Raw genomic sequence first — 22,881 nt, forward strand, 5'->3', positions numbered from 1 at the left:
TGCTTTCCTGCTTGTAAATAAGTCTTTATTTAATCCTTCTTATCTTTTTATTCACATCTTCGAATTCCATAGAACCTCGCTAGCTTAGGTTGCATTCTTATTTTGGCAGGATATATGCTTTGGTACTGTTTCCTTCCAAAGATGCCAGGGCTGGCAGTGTTGGACACCAACTGCTGATTCTGATGACACAACAACTCTGATCAACTTTATTTTCAAGTTATAAGACTTTCAAAACTCAAGAGTGGGCTCAAAGTCAAATGTCTGGGTATTCAAATTGTAATGGAGAAATTGCATCCTCCTGTCCCCCACTCCCCTGGAACACAAGACCAACTACAGCCATTACAGTGCCAAGTGTTGCTGCTGTGGTTATTTTTCCAGTTCATAGCTCTGTTGTTGAAACACATCCATGCAGCTGCTACTGTACAGTCACCTGTCTCAGAAGGCTCTGTTTCTGTGTGACACCCATCTGAGTCAGGCTGAGGTTGGGATGCACAGAGCAGGGCAGCACAAAGAAACACCTGAGGTTTCCTGTGCCCAGGACTGCAGCTACTCACAGCCTCATTACTTCTAACCCATGCAGAAAAGGCTCTTTGTGCTGTGAGGGCTCTGCCTCCTCACAGAGCTACACGCCTTCTTTGCTCAGGCGTTTTGACCCTGCCTTCCCTCAGGGCTATCCTCCTTCAGCTCCCAGCCTCCAGCACCTCATTTCTGCACACACCTCCCCTGTGGACACCACCTGGAGCCTCTTGTAGTAAACTCTGTAGGGAAGCAATAAAAAACACCAAGGTGGAAAACAACCCCCTGCATCCTGAAAGTGGCTTTCTGGCTTTTGGGTTGCTTCGCTTCAAGTATTCTAGACCACAGATGTACTTGCTCTAGAGGTGAGAGATAACTCAAGGAACCATCAGCTCAGTAGTCTTTAACATCTGCCTTTTTCCCTGAGCTGCTGCTGAGTTAAATGGAGAGTGCAAGAGCATTGCTACCACTGAAGTTCAATTCAGGATCAAGGAGGAACACTGCAACTTTAAATGAATCATACTTCTGCATGGATAGACAAAGCTAGTTTCCCCAAAACAAGGTTTCGACATATTGTCAAACAGCCTGGTTAAAGAAAATATATCTGCTCTAATAATCATAACGCTTTAATTAGTTCAGCACTTGAAAGATGTCAAGTTTTCACTTGCAGGACCAGCAGCTTATGTGCACACCATCAATCTCCCTGCAAATCTATTTAAATTTAGCCAGACAAGTGGTGCTGAAACCAGCATGGCTTCGCCAAACAGCTCCACTGAAGCAGGGGCTGCTCCCTCCTTGCCCACCACCATGCAGGGCTGGCAGCTCCTCATTCCAGCACAGGCAGCTGTGAGAGCAGGGGCTGCATCCAACAATGAAAGCCATCTGGGAACCCAGGACCCTCAGGGAGCTGAATGCTTAATTTGGGTACACAGATGCACAGGGATTTCAGTGTCTAATTAAGAGGCACAAGCACCATTTCTGTTCAGCCTGCTACGTCGGGTAACGCGAGCGATGCTGGGCAGCTGAGCTTTCAGATGGTCACGTGGCTTTTGCAGAGCAAAGAAAGCCCTGTCGTGCAGAGGGCAACAAAGACAAAAAAAGAAGGGCCATAGTAGTTCAAGAGAAAAACGTGGGGTAAGTCCTTGGGCACATCTCAGTTTGCTCCATTCTGGATGTAAATTGCTGCGCTGCAGTGGTTTGAATTGCCCTTGTAGGCAATTTAAGCAGGTTAAGTGTGTGTGTGGTACATGAGAACTAGCTCTGAGATGTCAGACATTGCACCTAACAACGGACATCAGCAACTGCAGGTTCTCTTCATCCCCTGAGGTGGGATGGAGTCCCTTCTTCCTAGCTCAGAGGGCTGTGGTTTGCAGTAGGATGGGCCTGGCTTGGCTGACTGCTCAGGTCAGGAAACCCTCCATGAAGAGCTTGAATGCGAAATCTCGAGGTGGAGAGATTTTCTCGTGCCCATCCCAGGTTCTTCAGTTGTTGTTATTGATTTAATTATTCATTATAAAGAAAAGTTGAAAAGGTATCTGGTTTAAGCTTTGCAGTCTGCAGCTTGAACGCAGCCTGAAGCCAAACAAGCTCTGTATTATCACCAAAGTCATGGGCATTCAGTGGTTGCACACAGACAACTCAGCCTCGTATTCGAGATGTTTCTGCTATTCAGGGCTGAGGACTCAACAATGCTGCCATCTGGCCAGCTTAATCCCAAGGGACTGAAAGTCAGCCCGCACCAAACTGCTGTCAAGAAATTCCTGTAATTAACCTAATTAGCAGATAACCGCTTTAACCCACCGAAACAGCTCCAAGTTATCTTTTTGCTATTACAAATCTTTTCCACTGCCTTAAATAATTGCATTGAAGCAAGAGATGCACCAGCTGGCACACCTGCCCTGCCTTTGCAAAACTGTGACTGTGCACAAACTTCTACAAATTCAGATTCAAACTCTACAAAACATTCTCCTCATAGGAACGAACCATAGAATGACAGGGAAAAGAAATACATAAAGAGAAGAAATATGTAAGTGGTATTAAAAAGATACAGGAATTTCATATCCACCCCACTTCAGAAACGCTGCATGAAAGGTTTTACTTTTGTTGTTGCTGTTTTTTAGTTTCGCTTTAATTAAAACAACTGAAGCACAGTGCTTCTTAGGGAACTCTTCCCTGAGCAGCTGAAGAAAATTAGACATAGGATGTCTTTAAAATTTCACCTCAAGTTTTCACAAATTCCATTCCATCGCTTTACTGACCCCTCACAAACCTCCCGATGCTATACAAAATGGATCAGCCTCACTCTGTTTCCCTTGCAATCTGTATCACTAACACACACGGTTATGTGATGACATTAGGTAGCCATAAATGAACAGAGCAAAACCCCTCCACTCGGCGCATTAGTAGTTGTGTGGTTGGAGTTGTATTTGTTGCAAATTCACTCTGAGGAAGTTTTCTGAGAAAAACCAAATGGATAAAACTTCAGAAACATCAAGCAAGCCAAATTCTAATTCTTTACAGATTCTGTCAAGTAACTGCAGAGTAGAGCATGGGAACTGAGTCTGGTTACTTACGATATTGTTGGATGAGAACTAGGCGACGTTTTGGAAGATGCGTCATACTGCTCTGTAAATCAAAAACGAAGCAGTTGGTTTTGCTTGCCCCACGTGAACCATATTTTACCTTACGGGCTTTGGGTGTCAGATTAAAAAGTCACTCTCTTCCAAAGTGTAATCGTTTGCCAGTGGGATTATTCACCATACCAAATGGGATTTCCTAACAGAATTCCTAACAGAACATCGTTTGTTCTCTGCTGAACCGCTGCCTTAATTTCCAGTTAAGTAATGGACACAATCTCCCAAGCATTATCTAAACTCCTTAGTGTTCAGCCAAGCCCAGGAAACTGTGCTCTTTAATCAAGGTGAAGAGCTGATATTCTCCCCAGAGTTTAACACAGCACACAAAGCTATCTGCCAGCTCATACATATCACTGTTTGTTATTTGGATTTCTACTCACTGTGATTCTGTGCTACAGATGTGACATGCTGCGATTCCTGGAAAGAAAAGACAAAGCAAAAAGTTGAGAATAAAACAAGCAGCTCTCTCTTAATAGCTACATATCAGTGATTTCAGCACGTTATAAAAGCCTGCCTTGACAAAGTTTGCCTTTGAGCAGCCTATGAGTTTCAGCTGCTTTGACGTAGTTTAGCAGGGGCAAACTGCCATGTGCTACTGCCATCAGGAATGTGCTCCTGGCACCTCCATGAAGAAACATAAAACACTTGAGCAGAGTTGCCTAATATCTCTGTTTAATGCAGGCATCAAATATTTTTGTCAAAAATAAAGATTAAACCTTTTTTTATGTGGCAACAGAGACATGGTGCTGCACAGCAGTCACAGCTAGAGCCACTGTGCTTTAACTTATCAGACTTCTACAGAAGAGAATCTCTCCTGTCAGCCTCTACCTATGAAAGGCAAATGAAAATCAGATGGAAGCACATGCCAGAGCTGGGAAACCCCCCGATCTATCAAAAGGTCTGGAAAAAGAGCCTGATTTACCTTCGCTGGAAAGGGGAATTTGGAGGGCTCTGCGGCACTTGGCGTGTGAATAGCTGTCAAGAGAGGTGGCCATGAGTGCGTCATTTCCTGGAAAGAGATGGAGAAAAGCAGAATGCAGTATTTCCACTGATACATGCAGGAGAATTGTTAAGCTTGAGAATTGCATGGCTCTACCCAAAGTCCTTGTGGACACAGGAGATGGAGTCTCATGGAGCCAGCTCTCCATCAGCAGCCCTGGCTCTGCCCAGGAGCAGTCCTTCAGGTGACATCTCCCAGTCTGCATCAAGCTGCAGTAGGTGACATGTCCTGGGATGAACCAGCTGCATGACATTACAGGCAGGCAGGAAGCCTGGTGCTGCACCTCCAGCTGTATCTGGATTTGGTGGCTCGGCTTCTCTGCAGTGTACCCCAAAACTCACTTCTTCTGGCTGATAAACAGCAGGGTTTCTGTCCACACTGTTTCAATGTGTGAAAAACAGAGTTAAGCACAGAGATGTTGTATTTCAGAGCACCTACCTTCAAAATTTCTTCAACGCACTGGCTATCACTGGGCAAGGTTTGCTACAACAAAAAAGAGGGAAGAAGAATGAGTTTGTTTTTATCAACTGACATAAGATGGGCACTCATCAAATGTTTGCTTACCACTGATTATAAAAACTTCATGGAAACCCATTAAAAAAACCACTGGTAAGAAGTAAGAGGCCACCAAAGGGGTCAGCCACTAAGATTCTCCACATTTCCTGACTTGCCTCCTTATTTCTATGCAACCACGTGTGCACTCAGCCAACAAAGAAATACAAGCCCTAAGCTTGAGAAAGCAATCTGGAGTGGTCTTTAAGTGGAGACGCTGTGCACCAGGTCCTTGAGTCCCAGCTCCTGGACTCCTGTGAACACAGAATCACAGAAACAAACCATAGGACAGTTCAGATTGGAAGGGACCCCAAGTATCGTCAGGCTCCAAGCTCCCTGCCACGTGCAGAGCTGCCAACCGCCAGATCTGGTAGTAGAGCAGGCTGCCCAGGACCCCATCAAACCTGGCCTTGATCACCTCCAGACACAAAGTATCCACGCAGCCTGTGCCAGCACCTCATCACCCTCTCATGAAAATCCTCCCACTGACATCTAACCTAAATCTTCCCTCCGTTAGTTTAAAACCATTCCCACTTGTCCTATCACTGTCTACATGCATATAAAGTTGTTTGCATCATGTTTAAAAACACCCTTTAAATATTGGAAGGCCATAATGAGGTCTCCCCACAGCTTTCTCTTCTACAGACTAAACAAGCCCAGCTCCTTCAGCTCATCTTCACAGGAGAGGTGCTCCAGCTCTTGAATCATCTTTGTGGCTACTCTCTTTCCAACAGCTCCACATCTTTCCAGTGTTGTGGGTCCCAGCCCTGGATGCAGTAGTACAGCTGAGGCTTCATGACGGCAGAGTAGAGAGGGACAATCACCTTCCTGTTCCTGTTGGCCACCCTTCTGATGGAGCCCAGGATACCATCAGCCTTCCAGGCTGCAAGCACACACTGCTGCCTCACTTTAAGTTTCTCATCTACCAGGACTCCTAAGTCCTTCTCAGAGGGGCTACTCTCAAGAAGTTCTTCACCCGGTCTGTATGCGTATCTGGGATTACCTTGACTCAAACATTTACCTTTACATTTATTTTTGCATGACAACCACACAGGCTTTCAGCACCTGAATGCAGTGAGGAGCACCAGGCACCAGAGTTATCCTCCAAGGATGCTCTCACGTATCAAAAAACAGGAATGCATCCACCAGGCTATCAGCAGAGCCTTCTCTGGAAGCTTGTGTGACTTTGCAGGAGAACACAAAGGGAAAGCAGTGCCAGCACAACCTCAGCAGTGGAAAAAAGACCCCTGCAAACCACAGGAGAATGGACGGCACATGGGAACCACTGCTGCCAGCACGGAGCAAAGAAAAGCAGCAAGTAAAAGGAGCACAGAAAGGCTGCTAAAACACAATTTTCCTCTTAATCTTCTCAAGTTGAGGAATTGTTACTGAGGGTTTTTGTTATTTTTTAAGTTCCTACAAAATTACTGGAGTTTTTGAAAGGAAAGATAAGGAATTTGACCTAGGAGTTGTTGAGATGATTAAGTCTTTGCACTATTTCCTATAAGCTACGAAGTAAGTCGTGGCAAGCCAAACCAAAGACTGTGCAGAGACTAAGGAACAAGCTGGCTCTTCAGGATGCAACCACTCCTCTCCCAACTGCAGGTCGGGAATACTTGCCAACCATTTCCACGAGGTCCTTTTTAAAAATGTCTGTCCATTGAGATATTTATTACCAATGGTAGTGAGTACAAAGGGTGCTCTGCAGTACTCAGGTGAAGTACTTTCAAAATGAAGGCACCGAGCACCATTTTGAGAACACAGCACAGACATCCCAGACCTCCTCTCTTTGCCATCCCATTCCTGACCACTCCTGTTTATCTGAGAACACTCAATGCCAGTGTCACATCCCCTGGGGCTCTCACAGGAGGAAGCAGCTTCCAAGTCACCCAGGAGCTGCAGCCGTTGAGCAGGCTGACTTTTGATGTCAACATTATTTTAGCACTAGTGTGGTTTCCCTTGCATGACAACAGTAATTTTGTAGGCACATTTCCTTCACAAACCCTCTGCTGTCAGCTTGAGAAATTATTTGACTGTCAATTCCGATCTTCATCTCAGTTCAGTGAGGAGGCTGGAAGACAGAACTGCACCTGTTAGGACCACTCTTAACTGAGAAAGCCTAGGTGCTATTTTTAAGCCTTAAGGGAAACCTAAGAAATATTTCCAAGTGCTTCCACACCAAGGAACTCAGCCTGTAGGAGAAGAACAGCAGGACAGCCTTTTGCTTGTGAAGGCTTATAGCTGACCTAAACACAAATGGAGTAGCTCTAGATTTGATGCTGTGGAAGTGAGAGAGCAGAGTAGTCATGTTACTGTAAGTCACACACACACAAATCCATGCAAGGCAGAGTCCCTGGGCTGGATATCAGACACATGCCACAGCTCAGGGCTGCAGCCAGCAGTGCCCAAAGCACCCCAGCCACTCTTCCAGTGTATCCTTAAACATTCTGCTAGAAAACCACTGCTCACATGGCTCACTGTTAACTTCCAGCTGTAAAAGTGGTGCCGAAGGCCCTGATCCTGGGGTCTGTTATCATGATGTGACTGAACTCACACATCGACCAACACACCCTATGCCAACAGCTGTGCACCTGGCGAAGCTTTCTGCCCTACAGCCACAAGGAAAAGCTTTCAATAAAATTCTGCCAGTGTGGAAACTATGTTTCTAAACTTAACTCTCAAGATAAGGAAAAAGTGTTGCTATGTTGTTGCTACTCAATCTAAACTTAAGCAGCGAAAGAGGAAGAACGACTGCCTGAAAAGCTGAAATAATCAATTAGGTATTAATTCATTGCTGAAGTAATAAATGTTTGTCATAGAGATGATGAAAACTGGCTGCAAAAGATTGGGAGAGAGGGAGATACTGTGGATAATTCAGTCAACTACCTCTTTAGAATTCTCTCAGAATGAAACAGGAGACCTGACACTCTGAAGCACAGAACAGCATGCTGCATGGCACAGCACAGCAAGAACACCATTACTTTCTGGATGCGATTTCAGAAGTTAATGCACTGGTAGAGTCATGCTTTGGGAACAGGATGATGCTACGGGGCTGTACCAGCTGCCCTTGAAGTCACTAATTGCTCTGACCATGCTCATCACAAACCGGAGAGCTGACTCACACTTTGGTGTCATCACTGCTTGCTGCTGTACAGGGCAAGGGCACGAGAACTGCTATAGTGCCAGGAGGAAAGAGCACTACCAGCAGGCTGCTAGAGCATGCATCACTGTGCTGACACAGGAGAACATCCCTGAGCTACAAAATGCCCTTCACCTGAGTTCACCGGAGTCCACGACGAGAAATAAAATGTGAAGAGTGATAAACACCTCCCTCTACTTCTACAGCATTAGGAATCAGAGCAAAACCAGAAAGTTGCTCAGAGCAGTGTTAAAGGAGTACTAAGGAAAAGGAATCTGGAAGAAAATGCTTCTCTTGAATAAGATATCAGAGGAGTGCCATCAAAGTACTTCAGGGGCTCGAAGCAGGCCAATTCCCTCTCTCCAACAGCACTGGGGACAGCAGGCTGACCCCTGCCTGCCCCTGGTCTCTTGATCCCACATAGAATACTACGTGGCCTATCTCCCTCACCTCATGGTGAGCTCTCCGAGCCGCCAGCCCTTCAGGGTGTAGGTGGGATGCCCGCGGTCCTAGCCCCAGTCCCCAGCTAGAAATGAGGTTGCCGTAGCTGCCAGCTCAGCACTTACCTCTGTCAGCATTGCTCACTGCCTTCCTACATGGCAAGAGAGATTTCCTGCTTTCACACATCCCCCCATCAGCCCTGAGCAGTGTCAGGAGGTTACAGCTTCTTTTGTGCTGGCGGTGGCCCTGCCAGGAAAGAACTTTTAATCTCTTCCCTCGCACTGAGCCGCGAGCATGGTGATGCTCCCAGGTACAGCTCCCTTGACTCCTCTCCGAAAAATGCTCTCTCAAGTGCACGGTTGCTTAGCAATATTTGCCTTCCCCCTGAACGACTCAAACTGGCAACTTCTGTCCCTCTGGTACTCTGTACCAGTGCAAGAAATGGTGGGGAGAGTTTGGAAATCCACATGAGGTTGGCAGAAGGCGTTCTGCATGAGCTGCCGCAGCTGCCTTGGCGTGGCACTGCCGGTTCGTTTCCAGCCTGGGTCAAACACATCACTTCTTCCAAAGTGGAGGCACACAAGGGAAAAATGTCTTTTGCCTCCAGTGGGACTCACCTACTAAATCAAGTGCAACCAGTCGCTTTTTCTGTTTACGTTATTCTATCTGCAGGCTTTGGCTTGGTTGGAAAAAAAAAAACAACAACACAAAAGAAACAAAATAACACTGCCGTGTAATTTGCCCCTGTCCACTGGGATTGGGTTTGATTCCTCCTAAGATACTGTGCCTGCATCAGGTGAGAGAAAACAAGGGATTCCACCTCTTACCACACCTGAAGCACAGAAGCTGCCCATGTCCCTGCACCCAACATCAGACTCAAAGTGCTTGCCTTTGCCTGGGGCGTGCTGGCTAGGATCAGTGCCTCTGATGGATCAGCAGTACTGCTGCGGATGCTTGACCACGCCAGGAGAAGAAACAAACACAACTCATGTGAGATCAGAAAAAGCAGTACCTGTTTTCATCTCAGAGAGCCACACAGGGCTGTGAAGGAAGCGTGGGATCACAGCAGCAAGTGGAGTCCCATGGCCCCCTCTTCCAAAGATGTGGAGCACACCCTCAAGGACCGCGGGGTTCATGGTGCCCAGCACAAGGCAGTAGTGACACCAAACTTCAATTCCTTCTAACCAAGCTTGGCAAATTGTTTGTGTCATGCCTGAGAGCAAATTCCCTCTGGTTCATAAGGGACGCTTGCAGCGGCATGGCTACTGATGCAATTCTTCAATAAATCAGAAATTGAAGTCACCTCTGGTTGGCTGTGAAGCCACCTAGCTGGAGGACCTGGCTGACACAGGCTCTCAGCCTTCCCAGATCACCCTTTTCCACATTACTGCTTAGAACATCGAGCAGTGATGCCCTCACAAGCAGCACAGAGCACCTTTCGCTATAAGCTGCACGCCTGCACACAAGGAATCCAAGCTGTACTTTCACTTCTCGCTTTTCCCCACAGCAATTCCCTCGCTGAGATGCTGATATGCAGCCACCACTGCAGTCCCTATGCCCCAGCAGATCATTTCCCCTTGCAGGCCTTCTGCCCTAACAAGCTGCCTGGCGAAACGTGGCAGCTAACGCGGCTGCAGCGCATGGCCACAGTTAGCCATGGCTATTTCCATTCCCTCACTTGTTTTTTAATAGATAGTTCTAATGCCATCTGCTCCCTTCACTGAATCGTTGCTTCCTGAAGTTGCAATCAAGCAGCTGATATTTGTCTGCCAAGGTGCAAGCAATGACAGCAACTGTTAATCCTTTCAAGCAGAAGATGGGGCTCGTCTGTAGGAGCCAAAAATAATCCTTCAGAGGCAGGATATGGGCACACAGCCCATAATATTAGAGTTCTAATCCCTTTTTGAGTCGTGCCAACGTAAGGGTTTCCCAACAGGGAAACTGAAGGAGCCACGTTGCTCAAGACACTCCAGGTTCTCAGCAAGTACTAACACTTCCTATTTGACAATGTGCTTTAACTGGGAGAGACTGAGCACGTGTCCCAATCCACACAATGCTGCTGCCCTGTGGTTAAGGGATCCTGGCCAAGCACCCAGGAGAGATGTGGAAAGTGAAGTTGTCTTCACATTATTTTTGTGTCATATATACACTTCTCCGCTTTCTATGGGACAGCTGGAGCTTTAATGAGCAGCTTATCAACCTCACTACTTTCCCAGAGTATTGCTTTGTGCCCCAGAGCATACTAGTAACACTGCACTTTGAGGATGGGCTTCATTTCATTTTGAAACCAGCACTGTATCTGAATGTATTCACCCACCTTCCGAAAACTGTGTGACTTAGTGCACACTGTACAGATGGAGGTTTGGAGATTTTAATCATAACCACAACTGCAGGGTATGCATTTTACTGCCTAACAGGAGCACTCCTTGCTCCCAAGGCCTCAAGGTGAGAATCCAGGAGTACCGACAGTCATTCATGTTTGACCTGCTGTTTTGTAGTCATGCATCAACTAAAAGCCAAATTTATGCATTGTTTGTGAAGAAAGGAAGCCCTTCTCAAATCCCATCCAACACCTCTGACCATGAAAGTGGGTAGTGGGGAAACACTTAAGCTTTGTGGTACAAAACAACAAAGAAATGCAAACAAAAAGAAATAACAAAAAAAAAAAAAAAGGGGGAGATAAATCAATCTCATTGATAAACCAATCTCATTTGTTAATGAGTTGCTTCTCAATTTACTTCCCACTTCGTAGGTGAATCATCCCATGATGTCTCATTATAAGGGACAAAAGGAGCTACCTACTAACATTAATAAAACTGTCACGAAATAAAGCCCCGTCTTCCCCGAGCACCAAGTGATGCACAATTGTTTACAGTCTATGCCCTTAATAATGAGGATTCATCAACACTGTCTCTCAAAGCAGCCTCGCTGACTCCTGGCCCTGCCATCAAGCCTATTTCCTTTAAGACATCACTGTCATTGTAAACGGAACTAACAGGAAGGGTATAAAGTCTGAATGTGAAGTTTGGAAGAGGGGAAATACTGTTGAGTTTCTGGATGTGAATGCAAAGTAAGTCATTGCTGTTATCTGCTGTGGATTCACCTGCTCTGCAGTGGATCTGCTCCTCTGCTCAGACAGGAAGGCTGAACTCCACAGTACTGCCAGGAGCAGGAGCTGCCCACAATGAATCCACAGCTGCAGGTGATAGATGCCTTTGAAATTCAATTAACCACAAAACACAATCTAGAAGACATGGCTTTCCTAAACGATGTCAAGGGAGATCACGTGGAAGAAGCTGTTTCCTAAAAGAAAACAGCCCACTCTCTCACCCCCGCCACCCATCTCACACCACACAGCCAGCACAGATATTATGCAGGTACTCAACCACGTAAATGACATTAGAATTAAGGTTTTGTTTAGCACAGAATCATTTCCTGCATTAGTTTCAGTTCGCTTTCTATGGTGTTCTTCTTAGGCCGCAGACCAATAGCACTCCCGCCCCAGTAGGGTGTAGGATTTCTGACACGCACTGAGCTTCAGAGGTATGTTCTTAATAGAAAGTGAGTGGAAAGAAGTGCCGTTCAGCACAGCATCACCACCACCACTGCCCTATCTCAGCTCAGAAGATAACACAAAGATCAGGCAGATATGAAAAAAGACAAGATGGATGTAAAAACAGAGCCAAGAGAGCTGAGAGAGAATAAGGGAGTCTCACTTCTGACAAATAAGCATTTTTTTCCTCAAAAGACAAGAATAAACACACACACGCACACACACACACACAAACAACCTTTAAGAGTACAGTTATAAAGCACATTTCTGCTTTTAAACTTTTTGGTAATGACGAATGGGTAATGCCAAAGATAAGACTCCAACACTGCTTTACTACCCCCCTAGGAGTAAAACATCTGGTCAAGCAAATAATGAACTTCAGACCGCACTGCTCTTCCCTCTCTGAGTTATGATACACTGCGCCAAATCAACACTGAAGCAAATACTGTCTCTCAGCATGAAACTATTTTCACAACTTCTTCACAATGTTACATTACCAGCTTCCTGTTTTTCCACAAGAATTGCCTACAGCTATTTGCAGCTGATCTTCCAACATCCTTTACCAGGAAAAGAAGACTGCATCCACCCTATCCCTTTTTACTGGAAAGGCAAAATGCAATTCTAAAAGTGTCTCCACAGGTCTCCTCGCCCAAACATCTCAGAAACCAGCACTGGGAGATCCACGTGCTGTAGGACATAGATAAGCATAGTTAAGCTCCCCAAACATGCTTAACAATGCTGTTTTATAAAACCTGTCATGCAAGGAAAAGAGGTATCTCTCCTCCTTGTCCCATCCAGGAGAAAACCAAGCAGAATTCTACTTCAAAATACACCTTCTAGGCATGATAACGTGCACAGCCATCAGTGCTCTGGCAGCCTCTGTTCTTCAATGCCCTGCTTTTCCTGCAGCTGAACAGCTACAAAGCCCTCTGACAATCACACTCACCTCAGTGGGCTCAGAAGAGATTTTCAATTTGGATAATTTGGCCTTGGTGTTCGCCTTCAAATCTGAAATGCTTTCATACGGTTCGCCATGGTACTCCTCCAGAAGAGGCTTGAGATCCGGTGACTCCACTGGAGCCTGCTCTTGGCCATCCATTGGTCTGACATAGGCAGTTGGTTTCTGCTGCATTGCACTGGTTTTTGATGGCAAAGGTGGGGGAAAGGTTTGAGAGGAAGGCTGAGTGGTGCCAGCCACGGTAACGGCTGAGTTGTCCTGACTTTTACTCTCTCGAGAATCCGCCGCTCGGTCCTGAGGTGATTGAGCGTAGGTCGGCCCCCGACCTTTGCTGCTGCTCTGTGACCTGGAATTAGTGTGCTGGATGGAATGTAGAGGTGACAGGGGTGCCACTGGAGAAGACAAAGATGGCAGCAACGGGGAAAGCTCCAAAAGGGTGGCCTGAGGTTCAGGAGCATGACCTCCACCAGCAGGATGCCTGTCAGTTCTGTTGTGGTAAGAACCAGCACGGCTGTCTGGCCTGCCACGCTTGTGTTCCTGACCTTGGCTCCAGTTGCTGGACGAGCTGTGACTCTTGGCGTGCCAGCCTGGAGCTGGTCCTGTTCCTGGTTGTGCCTTTTGGTGGGAAGCGTAGTGGCCTGGATGGGGAGGAGCGATGACCGGAGGTCCCGTGTGTGGATAGCGGGTTGCATGGTGGAATGAAGACAGTAACGTACAGCTGGTCTTTTCAGGGAAGGATGAGTGATCGGGCTTTCTCTGTGGGACCTGAGGAACGATGCCCTCCAGTATCCCTAGGAGACTCTGATAGCATCTGTCATTAATAAGATCCTGCAAGTCTTCGTAATTGCCCAACATGTTCTGAATACGGCTTGACAACTCATCCTCTTTATTAGTCTGAAACAGAAGAACAGAGCGGGAAATCTGAAAAGCACAGAAAAAAAACCCAAAACAAAACCCAATCTCACAGATCCAGCTTAAGAAGAGAGACCCTCTGAGATCTTACTTTAATCACCATGAGTTAAGCTATCAAGGTCATCTTGTTTCTGCAGGCAGTCTCTGCAAAGCAAATCAGGCTGCTCTTATCAGTATTACTCCCTAGAGCGGATGCTGAAGGCATAACTGTTTTCAACTACAGTGGCAAACAGATGTGCAGCCAAGCCACTTGTGAGAGCTCTCCCACCAACTCCCAGACTTCAGGAGGCCCCCAAAAGAACCTGCCCAACCCAACGTCCACACTGCACGTTATCTGTGGAATTTTAAGTGCACACACTACCATCCCCAGTTAAGCAGATGGGACCATCATGCAGCCCCCCATCACTACCTTGTACGGCTCAGGAAAGAGTGGGGTGTTCTCAGAGAACTTGTCTTTCTCCTGCAGAGCCTCCTGATTCCGCCTCTGTCTCTCCTGAATTCGCAGCAAGTTTCTGTCCTCATTGTACAAGCTTTAGGAAAGACAGAAGGAAAGAGTGCTTAACATTTCACAGCAGCATTATCAGCAGGTATCTGCTTTGTGCAGAACCCTTTGTTTTCAGACAACTACATCCAGCACAGCATCCTGAAATGCAAAGGTTGGTTACTTCCATTTTTCACTTGGGAGAAAAATCAGTTTCAGAGTTGGAACTTCGCTGACTTTAAAAGCTGGTTTAAAAACTTGCACTTGGGTACTCACTGCTTGCTTGAGGAACCATGTAGTTGCATCTAAAGCCATCATCATATAGCCATGTTTAAAGAGAAGATCTCAGGAATTTGGAAGACCCCATTGCAGGAGCACTCCATTCATCCTGAACCACAAAGGCACCCCCTTCATTTCACCAGCCTTACATCAAAACAGCAGTAAAGCTGTCTCACACACACAGCAGGAAGATTGCATAGAAAACCAGACATTGTAAGCTGAAGATCTGCTGTGAGGCACCACTGCAAAATTAGGATATCCACTGCTCAAACACTTATGGACACCTGGGAAGAAAAAGCGTGTTGGCAAAGTATGCAGACACAGGCATTTCTCTTATCCTTCACCGCCGTGCTGCCTCCTGCATGCAGGCAGCTCCCGAGTTATACTTAGTTTGACTTCTGAAGTGTCTGAAGTCTGGCAAGGAATCATCACATCTTACCCACGATGATGGCTCCTCAGCCATCACACACTGTCAATTACTCAACATTCAGTTGTCCCTAGAGAACAGGTCTGACTGCTGCAGTGTAGTTTTCCAGACTCCAAGATTGCTCTGGAAATAATGCTGCCAAGTGGCAAGTTCCCATAAATGGCACTGCAGCGAGGAGCTACTTATGCTACTGAGACAGATAAACTTATTCAGGGCTTAAACTATGCACATTTAAAATAGTTTCCAACTTTGCTAGTGCTGGATTATTTCCAAATGCAACAAAACCTGAAGCTTCCAGTAAGCACTATGTACCTCACTTCTGAAAACAATGCAAGTTAAAAAACAAAAAGGAATCACACATCACTGGTTTGGTAAACATACAACCCATCTGCTAAAAACAATATGCAAGAGAAACATTCCCTCTGTGCATCTGATGGCATCTTGCAAGTAAAATATGTCACACCTATCATTAGTTTGTTGCACAGTTGCCTTGTGCGTGCTGGCACACATGAAGCACGTCAGCTGCAGAAGACAACATATTAGCAAGAGTGATAAGGGGAGTTAGATGGAACTGTGGCTACATCCATTATTTGAAATTGAGTGCAAGTGATCTCTTAAAAGAATGCATTTCATGTTGACAACATTTTCTAAATGTTTCTGTCTGCGTTATCTGGAACATTTTTACTGAATGAAGCATCACCTTCCAAGCATTCCAGGAAGTAGAAAAGGATTGTGTAAATATTCTTTATATAAACTTACAGAAATTCCCTTTAGAGCAAACATGGAGAAGCCCCAGAAGATGACCTCACAGCTAAGACATTGTCTGTTAGCACAAAGTGGACCTCAAACCCACCCCATACACATCGTGAGATTACAGCCACATTTTGGGACACGGACACCAACTGCAGAGCACGTTTGTTACATGAGTGGGACTTCACCTAGAGCAGTTCCTCTTTCCCCCCTAGCCCCCAGCTCACTTCCCTCATGGCTGCAGAAGGCAACGTAATGGGGAGGTCGGACACCTTGCCCCACATTCACGGGCTTCCCCTGTAGGTTGCATGGCTCTCCTGGAAGAAGAGCTCTCTTTGGACTCAGCAGCACCTCGGCTGCCCTAACTTTTGTCAGTGGAAGCCAGCACCATGCGATGGAGCCCTACCAACAGCGTTCAGCTCTACAACAAAGATGCGACAGGAAAATGCAAGCAGAGCTGGCTTACTGTGGTTCCCCAAGTCCCTGCCCATCCCAGCCACACCAGCGACAAGAAATACAGTTACAATGAACTCCTCCTCTTGGTGATCCAAGCAGAGATTTGCTGCCACAATCAGACCTGGAAGAGTTTGCACACAATGTACATTTGCTCATTCTGGCCACGTGCCACAGGGTTTTGTTTCATCACACGCACACTTCCCAGGGAAAGCAGCGGAGGCACCTTTTGGACATAATCCCATCTCAGGCTGCAATAGGCTTTCTAAACTAGGTTTCTTCACCACCTCCTTCAACACCAGCTGTTCCCTTAGCCAAGGTTTCCTCTGGCAGCTCTCAGCCATTTGCTTTCATCATTCCGCAGGCAGCACATAGAAGAAATCAGCAAACATATGCAGTATATGCTTTTTGCAATGTGACACAAGCTCCTTCCCTCTCTTCACGTCTCCCAGTAGGAACTTTGACTCAGGCTGCCCTGTGGCTATTTCTGTCTTGGTCCACAAGTATCGAGCACTCTGTCAAACACATGCTTGGTTTTGTTTGTTTTCTCCCAGTACTTACTGAACTGCTGACAGTGTTGGCTGGGGAAGAGGACACACAGAGACTGCGCTAGCTTTCCCCAAGCACATTTTGCTGATGCTGCACCTCAGATTCAGGCCTCCTGCAGAGTGCCTGAGCTGAGCTGGCAGAGCTCTGCGCTGAGAGAGAGCTGTTTAAAATATGCATCTAAACAATACAAAAGGACAAAAGCAGCAGCAGGTGCTAAATCTTGTTTTACCTCCCCAGGTGAGAGATTGCCCACCTCTTTTGGCCGGGCAGGAAGACTGAAGAGCCACAAAGTCAAACGAATGCCACTTGGGGAGTGCTTTCATGACTAAAAGAGTAATTCCTCTCCTCCCAGCAGGCCCACTCCCAACCATAACAATCTCAGTTACCTTTAAAAGCCTCTAAGGTCACTACTTGAGCATAAAACATCTCTTTACCATCTGCTCTATTGTTCGGTGAGATACCTACAGCAGTACTTGAAAACCTGAGATGAAAGAATGAAAGATCACACCATTACCAACAGCAAATCAAGAGAGAAAAGAGTGATAATCCCTGAACACTGGCACCAGTGCATCTGTATTTCCCTGGCTGGCAGATCGCTGAGATTCTGAATTGTTTCACAGCTGGGCTGTGCTGCAGAGCAAACAAGTGGAAATTCTGACCAAATTCTGTTCCAAATTGCAGAGCAGAAGGGTGAGCCAAACCCACTGAAAAAGGCAAAAATATTCTTATCGGCTTCAAGGGACCACGTGAGGCAACAGGCGAGCATTCTTCAGCTATGCAAAACAGAACTGACCTTGGGTACTTGCAAGCAAAGCATCCTCCACTTGGATGCTGCACATCAGCTCACAGGGCTCAGCTCCAGTGCTTTGCCAAAAAAATAAAAATAAAAAATAGAAAAACAAAAGCGACAAACCTGAAAAACTCAGAGTTTGAGATCCTGAATGTTAAATGCAAATGAAAGCATGAGCAGCACATCACTACTTGTACCACAGGTGTGTTTCATCCTCTTCACCACAAGCTCCCCCAGCAATAACAGTACACCTATTAAGATAAAATAGAGTGTGTGTACACATACATATGGGAGCAGAAACTGATGGGAAAGGGTGCAGAGGAACATCAGTGTGAGATACTGAAAATACCAGGTAGAACCCCGAGGGCTTTTTCTGTTTGTCCTCCCAGGAAGATGGCACAGTTCGTCCTATTCATCATGCCCTGTCATAAGTATCTCACAAGTTCTCAGCTTAGAGCAGAAGCAGAAGCACACAAGCAGTTTAACAGCAGCAATTACGAAAAAAAATCCAACAACCCAAGGCACATAGCATGACCTTGCAAAATGTTTTCTACCCAAGCACTGTGCTGTGACCCCTGTGGATTACGGATACCCTTCTATTTCTGGGTTGGCAAGCATCCAGATTCAGAACAATCAAGCTGTTTTCCTCCGAGCTCCTGATTACATTCAAACAAAAGGAAAAACCAACACGCTTGTAAACTGCATCTTTTGCAGCCGTAATATTTACCAAAACACAACTCGTCCCTATCTGCATCCCGACACAGAGTGCAGCACATTGTGTGTGCTGCCTCCTGCAGCAGCAGCAAGTGCTCTTAAGACCTTTTCTTCCCCTGAACCCTCCTTGACCCCCAGCTCGCTTCCCAGCAATAAATTCCTTTTACAAACTGTGTGAAGAGCAGAGGAGGAGGAACACAGGAGGGAAGGATGAGGTGATTCACCACAATGCCTGCTCCTGTGGCTCTGAAAACAGGGATGTGCCACTACTGCAGGGCTAGTAAGCACGGGGCTTGCAAGTCAGGGCTCTGAGCAAAGTGTCAGTCCTGCTCCGTTTCCCCTGGCTGCTCCATGTCACGGCAGTGACTCCCAGCTGACATCCATCCATCAGCTCCATAGCTCTGTGTGCCTGTCAAGGAACCTCCTCCAGCCCCCATCCTTGTTTTCCAACAGCTGGTGGATCAATTCGCCTTTGGAGTTCTGAGCTTCACAACAAGCAAGCATACATACAGATCTCCCCTCCTCACCACAAAAGACAAACAATAAACAACCACCTAACCCCCAAATCATGCTTTGCTCTGAGCAGGCCAAATGCCCTGCAGCTGTGTGCTGCCCCTCCTGCTAGACGCAGAGGTCTCTGTCTGACAGCAGAACCGTGGTCTGTAACACAAGCCACGAAGATGCCAGCGTGCTCCCAAGCTGTTCTCAGAGCCATCACTGTCTTGAACGCAGGTTCAAATGCTGACGTGTGACTATATGGCCCATGACAGCACTTTCAGAAAATAGCCTGCTGTGTACAGAGAGCTGCCTCTCTTCCTGTCCTGGGTGCTCTCTGCACGAAAAGAGAACGAAAATAAAAATGTGTATTTGCTTTAATTGTAATTGGATCTGCTACTGGCCCTGAAAGGAATGACTCCAGCAGGGAAGGGGGTAGGGAAAGGCTAAAAGCAAACACAAACACGCATGCTGCCCTCTGAACACGCAGAACCTCTTCCTCCAAAACATTAAGAGGGAACGTTTCCTTTTAGTACAACTGCGGGAAAGCTTGAATTTATTCAAGTCATTTAGTCATTGAGACAGCCTCTCTCACTTCTCTCTCACTTCCCAAGAGCAAGGGACACGTTCTTGTTTAACTTGGAAAGAAATGCGGGTAAAGGCACGGCACAGAACGCTACCACGCATGGCCCAGGCAGCTCGCCCCACGAGGCGGAGACACTCAGATCAAAGACAGGCATTAAATTCACACTGAACAGTGTGCAACGTGCCTCATCCCAACCTTTCCTTCCCCTCCTTTATGCTAATGCCGTCACGTTGTGACTGGCTGGATATTGTTAAGCTCCTTTTCACGCCATCAGACACTGTTTCACAGCACATACACAGTTTGAGCAGAAACAAATGATAAGAGGAAAACAAGTGGCAGCGGCGCAACAGATGGCACAGTTAGCCAATTATTTTCTGCATCCACCCCATCAACGCTGGCAGCACCGGGCTGCTGAGCAAAAGATGGAGGCCTCACAGCCCGTACACGCATCCACGAGTGTGGATACTTTTCAGTAAAAGCACTTAACCAAGCTGCTGCCTCCTACAAAGCCCGGTACCCTGAGGTTAACAGAACACCGCCAGGGAAGGCGTTAACTAGAAGTTATGCAGGGAACACGAAAGTTGTCATTCTCCATCTAAATGCAAATAGACCAGGACGGCTTCTAGGAAGGTGTGCATGTGTGAAGAGTAATTACAAGGAGAGCAGCCAGGCGTCGGAACTATGAGAGATTTAAGGCTGTGTTTGATCTGGATGCGCGGGCAAAGGAGGAAATGTGAAAAATGTAAATCACCGGGTAGCAGCGATGAAAAATCCTGCCCACTTTGTCTCTTAGAGACAGCGTTCTGTGTACAGCAGCCTAACTCATCAGGCTCAGGACTTCCCCAAGCCAAGCATGTGGTCTGACCACTTTCCAGCCCCGCAGGCACTTCTGTCTTCCTGGGTAGGTGAGGGAAGGAGAGGAAAATGCAAGCAGGCAAGAGGAGCCCGTGCCTCTAGTCACCCCAGCACAAGGATCTTCCTTCCTGCAGCCCCACATCACCTCACTGCCTCTGAGCCCTCCATCCGACTTCAGAATGTCAGATGTCAAGAATCCTGACTTAAAAAAAAAAAAAATCAATGCAAAAGGGAGAAATGATCTCTAACAACCATTCTGATTTCCCTAGGTAAGGAGGAACACAGCTGGAAAACACGCTTTGATGCCATCCGCAGCCATTCTCCAGGGCTGATGGGGGCTGACCCGGCTCCTCCTTGTCTAAATATTACCACACTGCCTCGATGCAAAGTAAGTTTAAAAGGAAGTGACCCAGGATCAAATCTCAAATCTCACTAGACAAAGCGTGTGCTTAACTAACCATAGAGGTACCGCAGGCACCCTGAAGGGCTGTGGTCGCAGCACACGGCCTTCTCAACAAGTCACCTGCCTTCCAACTATGCCACCACTTCGGCGAGCTACCCACAGCCTGAATCTGTTAGGGCAGCTAACATAAATCCTCTGTGCTATTATCTCCATGCCAAATTTGCATTGAAATATTGCTCCAAGTAGCTTTTGTTGTGGCTCAGGACAATGAATTCATTGGTAACATGCTTATAGGCAGCAAGAGAACCGGGTATTTGCAGCAGCAAACGACCAAAAGGGGAACAGTGAAATCAGATTTCTGTTTCCTTACAACAGGCTCCAGAAGAGTGTCTTTCACAAGTAAATCTTGAAGATGTGAGATTATGTGGGAAAGGCTGCAGCAAAGTAGCACTGGTTAAGAAAGAGCTGAACAGTGGGGATCAAGAAAACCATTTTATCCCTTTTAAGCCTGCTTGTCTAGGGAGCCTGCTTTGGTAGGGGGGTTGGACTAGATGATCTCTAGAGGTCCCTTCCAACCCCTACAACTCTGTGATTCTGTGATTCCTAGACCTACTTCATTCATTTGCTCACACAATGACAAGATTTTGGTTCACACACATTTCCATTTTACTCAATTGCAAGAAATGAAGTCATAATTGCTTAGAACTAATGCCTCTTCAGGCCAACAGGACAAACATTTTATGCCTGACCTCTCACCAAAGTTATCAGTGAAGGAGAGCCCAGTGGTTTGGGGAATGCACTGCTTCCCCAGGGCCCCACAGAAATAACGAATAGTCAAAAGATCTGAAGAAAAAAAGTAGGTTACAGGTAAAAAAAAATCTAGAAGATACGAACTATTATATATCAGAAAATGTTTCATTATCCACCTGAAATCACTTTCAAGGCAAGACAAGGATTTACATCTGACACTGTTTAGTTCTACATCAGTTCTTCCAGCGTATGGAAATGCTTTCTGCAGGTGCAAGAAGTCAAATACAATAAATTTTCAGCATTAAGACTACATTAAGACTATTCAAGCAGATGTGCTTTTTTTGTTCAGCAATTTTACAGAACTGGCTCCTTAAATGCTATAAAAATAAACCCCATCCCATTGTTGTTCTCCACAGCACCAAAGAAGAACTCCAACAAGATATATAGGACTCTGCAGCATTTACTGAGCAGCTGCTTTGCATGGCTGTGTTTCACATCTCCTCTGAACGGTACTCCTCACCATACATCTAAGACTCCTGCACATCCAGCTCAGTGAGCATGGCTTTGCTACATCAGCCGTAGCATTCGGTCCTTTTGTGAGCGCAGACGTAAAGCTGCATGCTCTCAGTGCTTTGATTTGCTCTGAAACCTACAACTCCAAGCGCTGCAAAGCATCTTACAAATGCAGCTACATGTAATTCTGCCTCCTGCCTCTTTGCACCCCTCCAACCTGTCAATGCCTTGTGAAATGAGTTGTGTGTGCATCAAATGCATCCCATGCAATTGATGACATCAGTGTGAACAGAAGCAGCACAGCGCTCTGACTAACCTGAGAATTAGAAAAAAGACAGATTACTGAAGGCTTTCACTGCAACCAGAGGCAGACAAATTGTGCAGCAAACGAAAAGATTTCCCTGCTCCTGAGCTTTCCACTTACATAACAGCAGGTACCACACAACAGGTTGAACAAGTCTTATCTGCACTGCAAGGGCTAAGTAGGAACAGAAGGAGATTAGCAGTGTTTGCAGAAGTAGTCCGCTTATATGCTCAAAAGCCCATTTAAAAAACTCTTTCCTGCAGCCTCTGCCAGGTTATAATGATTCTCCAACTATGCCCAAAGTTTTCCATCTCCACACAGAAACATCTGCTCGCTTTCCCATGGTTTGCAGCCTGTGTTTGATTGCACCGAGGCACGCACACTGTCTATCTGGGCACTTCTCCACGCTGGAGTTTCACACTGCACTTGGAACCACGCTCTGCTGTCTGACTAACAAAGCAGTTCATTGTCACTGCCAAGGCTTGGACGGCATTCAAGCCACATACAGCAATAACCCACGACAGGCTGCATTAGGCAGGTACTGAAGCATGCCAAGTAGCACTATTAGCAACTGCAAGAAAAAAAAAAGGCTACAAATACTCCTTTCCCTTCGATTCTGAACAGAGCTGTTGAACAACTTTGAAGTTAATCGGTTAAAAAAAGACCATTTCCCTCCTATCACGCAAACCACTGGTTGGGAATGATGTGTCTCCCTTGGCACTGGAAGCCAGATGGGAACCAGAGACCTGCTCAGCCCTACCTACGTTTGCTGCAGGAGGAGCCATGCATGCTTGCTCTTGTGTAGCACAGGGAAACTGTAAAGGG

The 22,881-nt window shown here is 46.4% G+C and overlaps 1 protein-coding gene across 3 annotated transcripts in view; it reads right to left on the reverse strand.

Moving 5' to 3' along the window:
• AFF1 (ALF transcription elongation factor 1) overlaps nucleotides 1-22,881 on the reverse strand; it is a 49,759-nt gene that overhangs the window by 16,080 nt on the left and 10,798 nt on the right. For all 3 annotated transcript variants that reach the window (XM_065736634.1, XM_065736633.1, XM_065736635.1), the window contains exons 2-7: nucleotides 14,117-14,237; nucleotides 12,784-13,689; nucleotides 4,591-4,635; nucleotides 4,075-4,161; nucleotides 3,533-3,569; nucleotides 3,090-3,141 (exon numbers count right to left, since the gene is read on the reverse strand). In XM_065736634.1, the coding sequence (XP_065592706.1) occupies nucleotides 3,090-3,141; nucleotides 3,533-3,569; nucleotides 4,075-4,161; nucleotides 4,591-4,635; nucleotides 12,784-13,689; nucleotides 14,117-14,237 (1,248 nt within the window). The remainder of the gene's footprint in view (nucleotides 1-3,089; nucleotides 3,142-3,532; nucleotides 3,570-4,074; nucleotides 4,162-4,590; nucleotides 4,636-12,783; nucleotides 13,690-14,116; nucleotides 14,238-22,881) is intronic.

This window comes from Cyrtonyx montezumae, unplaced genomic scaffold (genome assembly GCF_038088225.1).
Source record: "Cyrtonyx montezumae isolate F1298 unplaced genomic scaffold, pur_monq_1.0 scaffold_2, whole genome shotgun sequence".
In the NCBI taxonomy this organism is placed as follows: domain Eukaryota; kingdom Metazoa; phylum Chordata; class Aves; order Galliformes; family Odontophoridae; genus Cyrtonyx; species Cyrtonyx montezumae.